Genomic DNA, 8,609 nt, shown 5'->3' on the forward strand with positions numbered 1-8,609 from the left:
TCCTCCCCTCCCCCTCCCCCTCCCTCTGTCTAAATAGTTCACTCTTGAAGCCTGGGGTAACTTTAGTTCATCATGCTAAAACAAAAGAGCAGGAGAAGCAGGAGCAGCAGGAGCAGGAGGAGCAGGAGGAGCAGGAGGAGCAGGAGGAGACGGATCAACTCATTTCCTCCTTTTCCCTCCCTCACTCTCCCTCTCTAAGTCTCCACTTATTTCCTAACCCTCTCCCTCTTCTCCTCGCCCACCTCCTCCTCCTGTCAGTGTTTGTCCAGTACGTAAGCGGAGGAGGGGGAGGAGCAGGAGCTCTCTCTTCTCCTCTACGTTTCCTCCTCACTTCAGTTGATCTACAGCAGATGAAGATGGAAACTCCTCCACTCCTGCTGCTCCTGCTCCTGCTGCTGCTCCTGCTATCAGAGTCCTCTGGGACCTGGGACCTGGTGCTGGTGCACACCAACGACGTGCACGCTCACGTGGAGGAGAGCAACCGGTACTTTGGAAAGTGCAGCGGCTCAGAGTGCTACGGTGGCGTGGCCCGCAGAGCCACAGCTCTGAAGAAGATCCGCTCCTCTGAGGAGAACGTTCTGCTCCTGGACGCCGGAGACCAGTTCACAGGAACCATCTGGTTCAACCACTACAAAGGCACCGAGGCGGCGCGGTTCATGAACGCAATGAGCTACGACGCCATGGTGAGACCCAGACCTGGATCAGAGATCAGAGTCCTGGATCAGAGTCCTAGATCAGAGTCCTAGATCAGAGTCCTAGATCAGAGTCCTGGATCAGAGACCTAGATCAGCGTCGTCGATGAGAGTCTAAGATCAGAGTCCTAGATCAGAGTCCTAGATCAGAGTCCTGGATCAGAGTCCTAGATCAGAGTCCTAGATCAGAGTCCTAGATCAGAGTCCTGGATCTGAGACCTGGGTCTGTCTGGTCCAGGAGGTTTTATTTCCGGTCATGTACTCATGAATGATGGAGCAGCAGCTTCTTCTGCTAACAGAGGGGAGGGAGGTGCGGGGGAGGACGGCTGAATGTCTGACGTATGATGTGAACTGACTGGTTTCTGTTTCCAGGCCATAGGGAACCACGAGTTTGACAACGGTGTTGAGGGACTCAAGCCTTTCCTAAAACAAACCCAGTTTCCGGTTCTCAGCGCTAACATCAGAACTGACCAAACTTTGGCCGCGACCTTTGGGACCATGTACAGACCGTACACCATCTTGACTGTGGGCGGTCAGAAAGTGGGCGTGGTTGGCTACACCTCCCAGGACACGCCCTCTCTGTCCAATACAGGCGTGTGCACTTTCTGTTTTTTTTTTTTTTCAGTGATTTTTGTTTCTTGCGTTTCTGACATCGCCCCCTGTTGTTCTTCACAGGATCGCACCTGACGTTTGAGGAGGAGGTCGCCGCCCTGCAGGTGAATGTGGACAAACTGCTCACACTGGGTGTCAACAAGATCATCGCCCTGGGTCACTCTGGCTTCATCAAGGACCAGGAGATCGCTCAGAAGGTCCAGGGTGTGGACGTGGTGGTGGGAGGACACAGCCACACCTTCCTCTACACAGGTCACTGCTGCTGCTGCTGCTGCTGCTGCTGCTGCTGCTGCTGCTGCTGCTGCTCACGTTGACCACACCATCACAGGAGTCTGTGTGACTCAGTGGTGGTTCTGGTAAACTAACAGAGCAGAAACAGGAAGTTGTGTTTTTATTTTAGCTGCCACCTCTCTCTCTCTCTGCGTCAGCGCAGTAGTGACTCACCCCTGACCTCCATGTTTGTCCTCACTCCAGAGACGGTTCTTCAGCAGCAGTAAATCTGTTTGGACAGAGTTGAAACTCCGCTAAAATCATTTCCTGTCAACAGCTGCGGTCTGAAGTCTGAGACACGGTCGCTGCTGGGCCACTGTGGATAATCTAAACAAACAGTGAAGCCACAGAGGAACTCATGAGAACTCATTAGAACTCATTAGAACTCATTAGAACTCATTAGAACTCAGTGATGCAGCAGCAGTGGATCGACTCTCTGACAGAGAAAATCGCTGGTTTTCTCTATGAGGTTTGGTGTGAGGAACCAAAGTTTAACGTTCAGATAAGAACCCCACCAGTGCTCCACCTCCAGGAGGGCCACAGTATTACGTCAGTGATCCTGGTTGTTTTCTTTCCTCTGACAGGAACTCCTCCCTCCTTTGAGAAGCCAATAGGTTCGTATCCTGTCATGGTGCAGTCGGATGATGGACGCCAGGTCCCTGTGGTCCAGGCTTATCGCTTCGGAAAGTACCTGGGTTATCTGAAAGTGACCTTTGACGAAGCTGGCAACGTTTTGACATCAACAGGGAACCCCATCCTGCTGGACAACAGTATCCCACAGGGTAAAGACTGGAAAGACTGCCCCCTGTCACAGCAGTCAGTTTAGACTCTCAGCTAATCGTGACATTAAAAAGCTAACGATCAGAGACATAAAAGACCAAGAGGAGCTAACGGTGACATGAAAATAATTAGGAGAGGTTTTATTCTGGGCCCTGTCCTTCTTTCAGATCCAGATATTTTTGCCGAAGTAAATCAGTTGAAGGAGAATTTGGCCAAATACACTCTTCAGGTGATCGGAAAAACGTATGTTCTTCTGAATGGGCTCATGGAGAACTGTCGTTTCAAGGAGTGTAATCTGGGAAATCTGATCTGCGATGCTGTGGTGAGTCCAAAAACACAACAAGTAGAATGATAAACCACTCACTGTCCCGCACCACAGAGTGAATGTTAGTGTAAAATCTCTGATTTTCTCCATGGACTTTGGTCTGAACTAAAATCTCTGTTTTTCTCCATGGACTTTGGTCTGAACTAAAATCTCTGATTTTCTCCATGGACTTTGGTCTGAACTAAAATCTCTGTTTTTCTCCATGGACTTTGGTCTGAACTAAAATCGCTGATTTTCTCCATGGACTTTGGTCTGAACTAAAATCACTGATTTTCTCCATGGACTTTGGTCTGTCAGAAGATGATTGGAGAAAATGTATTCTGTTTTTCATCTACAGGTTGACTACTACGTGAGATATTCAGGCGGGGATCATTGGAACATTGTCAGCGCCTGCATCATGAACGCAGGTGGAATCCGAGCGTCGATAGAAGAGCGCAGCAGAAACGGTGACGACTCAGCAGCAGGGTTAGGGTTAGGGTTTGACCTTTTGTTGCTACAACAGAACTTTATAAGAAGCTCTCCTCAACAGGTACCATCACCTTTGATGACCTCAGTGCTGTCCTCCCCTTCAGAGGAAGCTTTGACCTGGTGCAGCTGAAGGGCTCCACCTTGAGGAAGGCCTTCGAACACTCGGTGAAGAAATACGGACTGGGCACAGGGGAATTCCTGCAAGTGTCAGGTATCTCCACGCTCCACACTGACTCCTGCTGGAGCTCCCTCGACCTGCAGGTGGTGGTGCTGATGTCCTGCTTTCTCCTCCCTCAGGGATTCAGGTGGAGTTTGACATGACCAGACCTCCAGGGAGTCGCGTCAGGAGCCTCAGCATCCTCTGCACCAAATGCCGTGTCCCTCGCTATGAAGCAGTGGAGGACGGTTCTGTTTACATGGTGCTGATGACATCATACATGGTAGATGGTGGCGATGGGTATGACATGATCCAGGAGGAGATGCTCAAACACACCAGTGGTGAGAGGTTTGATTCTCAGGTCTTGACCTTCTCACTATAGACCGAGACAGTCCTACGCCAAAGTCCATGGAGAAAATCAGTGATTTTAGTTCAGACCAAAGTCCATAGAGAAAATCAGAGATTTTAGTTCAGAGCAAAGTCCATGGAGAAAATCAGTGATTTTAGTTCAGACCAAAGTCCATAGAGAAAATCAGAGATTTTAGTTCAGAGCAAAGTCCATGGAGAAAATCAGTGATTTTAGTTCAGACCAAAGTCCATGGAGAAAATCAGTGATTTTAGTTCAGACCAAAGTCCATGAAGAAAATCAGAGATTTTAGTTCAGACCAAAGTCCAAGGAGAAAATCACATTTGATTCTATAAAATATCATAAAATACTTGAATGAATGACGTGAATGAATATTCGTAGTTATATCTGTACTTCCTTTTATATTTTCTTTGCCTATCACCTGTGGCTTCATCACGGTCACTAATTGTAGTCAGTGACTTTGCCTTTTCAGATGCATGTTTTTATTTCTGACCAGGTGACCTGGACATATCCATCGTCTCTGCCTTCATCTCACAGAGAAAGGGCGTTTATCCGTCGCTGGACGGACGGATAAAGATCCACAACTCGGCCTCTGGACTGCAGGGACGGATGGCTCTACTGGTTTTAACCGCTCTGTGGACGCTGGTCTGAATCAAGTAAGAGGGGCTCCCCCTGGAGGACGCAGGGAGACTGTTGAATGAGCGCTACCTGGTTCTGAACTCTTAGCTAGCATCTTTGTTTTGTACAGAGACACCGCAGAAATGTTTTGTATAAGCTGTGATTGGCTGTCACTGTAATAGACAGCGATGACACACTTCCTGTTGGTATTTGATGGTTACAGAATTAGCCTTGTAGAATTAGCATTGCACTTGTCAAACCTCAGAATGCTACCGACAGTGTGCTCACTGGTTCAGGTTACCTTTGCGTTGTGGTGTCATAGGCTAACACCTGCAGGCTATCATTAGCATTTAGTATTTGTCCACAGTAAAGGTGTTAACATGTGGGAGAAGCTAACATTATGTTAAAAAAAACACAACCAGAAATGTTGAAATTCAGAGCTAACATCCTGCTGTTAAGCCCCGAGCGTTTACCATAATAATAGGCAAAGAGTTAGCCTCGCCAGGAGGTGGCGATAATGGGTTTTTAAAAAATGGAAATTGTGGGTGAATAAGTTTTGTTATTGTTTTAGAATTTTATAAATGTAAAGTGCAAACACCTGAGGGTTGTGTCTGTTACTGTCACACAAATATCATCACTAGGAAATAAAGGTTGAAGGTTTAGTTTCTAATAGTTCTTTTTTAGTTTAAACTAGTCTGAAAAAAAGGTTTATTTTTTCTACACAGACGATGACAACCACAACTCCACTGCCTCTGTCACCAAAGTCCATGGAGAAAACCAGAGATTTTAGTTCAGACCAAAGTCCATAGAGAAAATCAGAGATTTTAGTTCTGCCGAAAGTCCATGGAGAAAATCAGAGATTTTAGTTCAGACCAAACCTCATGGAGAAAATCAGAGATTTTAGTTCAGACCAAAGTCCATGGAGAAAATCAGTGATTTTAGCTCAGACCAGAGTCCATGGAGAAAATCAGAGATTTTAGCTCAGACCAAAGTCCATGGAGAAAATCAGTGATTTTAGCTCAGACCAGAGTCCATGGAGAAAATCAGAGATTTTAGCTCAGACCAAAGTCCATGGAGAAAATCAGTGATTTTAGCTCAGACCAGAGTCCATGGAGAAAATCAGAGATTTTAGTTCAGACCAAACCTCATGGAGAAAATCAGAGATTTTAGTTCAGACCAAACCTCATGGAGAAAATCAGAGATTTTAGTTCAGACCAAAGTCCATAGATGAACAAACAGTGAGGTCCCAAATGAACACATTGAACTTGGTGACGAGGCAGCAGTGGATCAACGACTGCTGTGTCAGTTTGGTATGATAGTGTGAGGTTAAATCCTTTTGGTACCAACAGTCAGGAAACTGTGGTTTGAATTGTGACCTTGTGACCTTAGCTGAGAGCAGTCACTGTGAGGACGTTGTGACCTGAAGGATGAACCCTGGTCGGACTGAGTTCCTCCAGTGTTCGGACAATGCACCGTGTGTTGGAGTGAAGAACTTCAGCTGCAGCCAGACAAAAAAAAACAAAAACAAAACCGTCCAGAGTCGAGGGGTGTGAGGTCAGAGAATTATATTTCTGTTTCAGTGCAGGCAGCTGAACATGGAGATGTGTTCAGGAACCTCTGGAATGTAGGTTGTACAGTGAACAACAGTGTCTGCTCATCCACGTCCAGAGTCAGATCAGTGAATCAGTGAAGTGGTTGACGTCTGAGAGACTTTGTCAAAACAAATCAAACACAAGAGTTGGACAAAAAAGTCATCAGACGGCGTTGCCTTCAAAGACATGTATAAATATTTATTTTCATCATCTCTTTGTACACAGACAGTGGAATGTAGTTTTAAATGATTGCACTTTACAGTTGGGGTCGCCCATGATCAGGTCACACGGTTGGCCTCTGGTGCCCCCCTCTGGTAAAGACAAACATCAACATGAGACTCACACAGTTGACTCCTTATATCTGCAGCGTGAGCTCCCTCTAGTGCTGAGATTTATTTTTTACCGTGCTGATTTCAGGGAACAGCTCCTGCACCGTAATGTCCAGCAGGACGTACGTCATCTGAGGGGGACACGTCCAAAGTCAAACCCTTGTCTTCAACAGACCAATCAGGGGTCACAGCTAACTGTCACTGTGAGCGCCCCCTGCAGCTACAAACAGCCTGTGACACAGACGTCCTGATTAGGTGTGTTCTATCTGCAGGGGGCGCTCACTGTGCCCTGAGCTGCTCTACTACAACCACACACGTGACAACAGGCAACTTGGCAACAGAAAGTCATGTGACCGCTGCCCGAGTTCTGACCTGTTTGTTGAGCAGCGGCTGTTGTAGCCCATCGAACAGGAGTCGGATCCCGTTGTATTTGGCCTCCTCACCGACGAACTTCTCCACAAAGTCTGGAAAACACAGAGAAACAACTGCCCGCTGTCAGCAGAAGAGGGCGACAGTCGGACTACAGTCGGACTACATTGGGGACAACAGTCGGACTACAGTAGGGACAACAGTCGGACTACAATGGGACTACAGTTGGACAACAGTCGGGCTACAATGGGACTACACTCAGGCTAAAGTGGGGATACAGTCGGGACAACACTCGGACTACAATGGGACTACACTCAGGCTAAAGTGGGGACAACAGTGGGACAACAGTCGGACTACAGTGGGACTCACCTGGTAGATACTTCATCATCTCTTCAAACGTCTTCTTTGCTCGCGCCTCTTTCTCCTCCGCAGATCTTTTTTCACTGTTCTCGCAGAAAATCGCGTCTGAACAAAAGAAGGAACTTAACGTTAATCTTAAGGTTGTTGTTGTTAACGTTTGATTGGCTTATAACTGAAGTGGGTGGGGCTAAGAAATCCGGTTGGCTCTGGATTGTTTAGGACTTGTACATCCAGGATTAGAGCTGAGATGATCCTGGATGAGGAGATCCTCTGGACCAACCTCGGAGCAGAGTGATGAGCGACACCAGACGGTGCTCCTGCAGAATCTGCTCCAGTTTGGTCTGAAGACACTGGTCCGTGTAGACCTCCAGAGTGTTCTTGAAGAGGATCCGTCCAGCAGCCAGGACGTGGTGAAGACAGTCTGACATGTGGAACACCACCCGACCTGTGGACCATCATCACCATCACCATCATCATCATCATCAGACCTTTACTTGGTTTTCAGGAGATCAGTGGTGGAGGCTGATGATTGTGGAAGAGCTTCTTACTCACCCACGTACATCAAGTAGTCGTACATGCCCTGAACAGGAGGCAGCTCCTCCTGGTTCTTCTCCTCCTGGTTCTTCTCCTCCTGGTTCTTCTCCTCCTGGTTCTTCTCCTCCTGTCTCCTCCTGGTTTCTCCTCCTGGTTCTTCTCCTCCTGGTTCTTCTCCTCCTGGTCCCGTCCCAGGTGAGGACTTCCTGGCAGGTTAGCGTTGTTTTTGAACAGAGTGTTGTAGAGCTGAGAAGACAGTGAACACTGACCAGGAGAGCAGAGTGAAGGGAGACCGTGAACGTAACCCCGCCCCACGTTTTTAACTGTCATCCAGCTGAACCTGATGTTACATTTTCGAGCCAACAGAGGGCAGGTTTCTTACCCGAACACCGAAGGAGAGTGGAATGGTGTTGGTGTCAAAGTTAAAGTTAAATAGATAAACTGTAACATTTGTTTTTTTCCCTGGGGGGGTGGGGGGGGTCGGGGGGGGATTGTCCTTTACCTTCTTGTTGTTCTCGGCCGTGGGACTGAGGATGATCAGTTCTGGGCGACTGGGTTTGGGTTTGGGCGACTCACAGGAGTTAAAGAAGCTCTGGATGAAAGGCTCCAGGTTCTGACCTCTCTGTGGACACACACACATTAATGAGACCTTTGACCTCTGAGAGTGAAGGTGTGACCCACACACACACACACACACACACTCACCTCCTTCATCAGTTTTCCTGGAACAGATTTGAAAATCTTTCCTGTGGAAAAAATAAAACAAAATCCTAATGTTGGCTAAAGGTTAGCAAGCCAAAAGCTAAATGTTAGCTAAGAAATAGCTGCACTTTACGGTTATCCTAATGAATGACAAAGGAAAAACTAACCCTACGACAACAGCGCCAACTAGAGACGACTGAAAGGTAAACCAACTCTAGGTTTGAAACAGGAGAAGGAATAAAGAAGCTAACTGTTGGTAACGTAGGGTCAATGTCAGATGACAGGTTTGGTCAAAGGTCAAAGGTCAAAGGTCTTCACCCAGGTTGACGTCTGGAAGCATCTTGTCCAGAAACTGAGACTCCACACTGTGAGGAGACAGGAAGTCGGCCAACAGCTGACTGTTACTGAGCTCTGGGTGCTGGAGCAGGTTCTGA

General features: G+C 47.5%; 2 protein-coding genes across 13 annotated transcripts in view; one reads left to right on the forward strand and one right to left on the reverse strand.

The window, feature by feature from the left end:
• Positions 1-151: 151 nt before the first annotated feature.
• On the forward strand, positions 152-4,951 carry nt5e (5'-nucleotidase, ecto (CD73)). The gene is made up of 9 exons (XM_008313639.3): positions 152-683; positions 1,065-1,284; positions 1,368-1,556; positions 2,159-2,356; positions 2,522-2,676; positions 3,017-3,125; positions 3,209-3,358; positions 3,445-3,645; positions 4,168-4,951. The coding sequence occupies exons 1-9, from the start codon at positions 351-353 to the stop codon at positions 4,320-4,322; spliced, it is 1,710 nt and encodes a 569-aa protein (XP_008311861.1). The 5' UTR covers positions 152-350; the 3' UTR covers positions 4,323-4,951.
• A 1,102-nt stretch (positions 4,952-6,053) lies between these two features.
• snx14 (sorting nexin 14) overlaps positions 6,054-8,609 on the reverse strand; it is a 9,352-nt gene continuing 6,796 nt past the window's right edge. For 2 of the 12 annotated variants that reach the window (XM_025056735.1, XM_025056733.1), the window contains exons 20-29: positions 8,494-8,605; positions 8,179-8,219; positions 7,976-8,095; positions 7,639-7,737; positions 7,492-7,600; positions 7,220-7,384; positions 6,949-7,044; positions 6,583-6,695; positions 6,285-6,341; positions 6,054-6,192 (exon numbers count right to left, since the gene is read on the reverse strand). In XM_025056735.1, coding sequence (XP_024912503.1) covers positions 6,160-6,192; positions 6,285-6,341; positions 6,583-6,695; positions 6,949-7,044; positions 7,220-7,384; positions 7,492-7,600; positions 7,639-7,737; positions 7,976-8,095; positions 8,179-8,219; positions 8,494-8,605 — 945 coding nt within the window. In that variant the 3' untranslated portion in view covers positions 6,054-6,159. Of the gene's footprint in view, positions 6,193-6,283; positions 6,442-6,582; positions 6,731-6,948; positions 7,045-7,219; positions 7,385-7,491; positions 7,601-7,638; positions 7,738-7,975; positions 8,096-8,178; positions 8,220-8,493; positions 8,606-8,609 lie in introns of those variants that run through there. The other 10 variants (XR_003050047.1, XM_025056736.1, XM_025056740.1 and 7 more) reach the window with 10 other exon arrangements.

Source organism: Cynoglossus semilaevis, chromosome 7 (assembly GCF_000523025.1).
Source record: "Cynoglossus semilaevis isolate Cse_v1.0 chromosome 7, Cse_v1.0, whole genome shotgun sequence".
In the NCBI taxonomy this organism is placed as follows: Eukaryota; Metazoa; Chordata; class Actinopteri; order Pleuronectiformes; family Cynoglossidae; genus Cynoglossus; species Cynoglossus semilaevis.

Coding starts and splice junctions, on each gene's coding strand:
- nt5e (XM_008313639.3), top strand. CDS start 351: ATGAAGATGGAAACTCCTCCACTCCTGCTGCTCCTGCTCCTGCTGCTG. Junction 1,285..1,367: donor GCCCTCTCTGTCCAATACAG/GCGTGTGCACTT, acceptor TGTTCTTCACAG/GATCGCACCTGACGTTTGAG. Junction 3,646..4,167: donor GATGCTCAAACACACCAGTG/GTGAGAGGTTTG, acceptor ATTTCTGACCAG/GTGACCTGGACATATCCATC.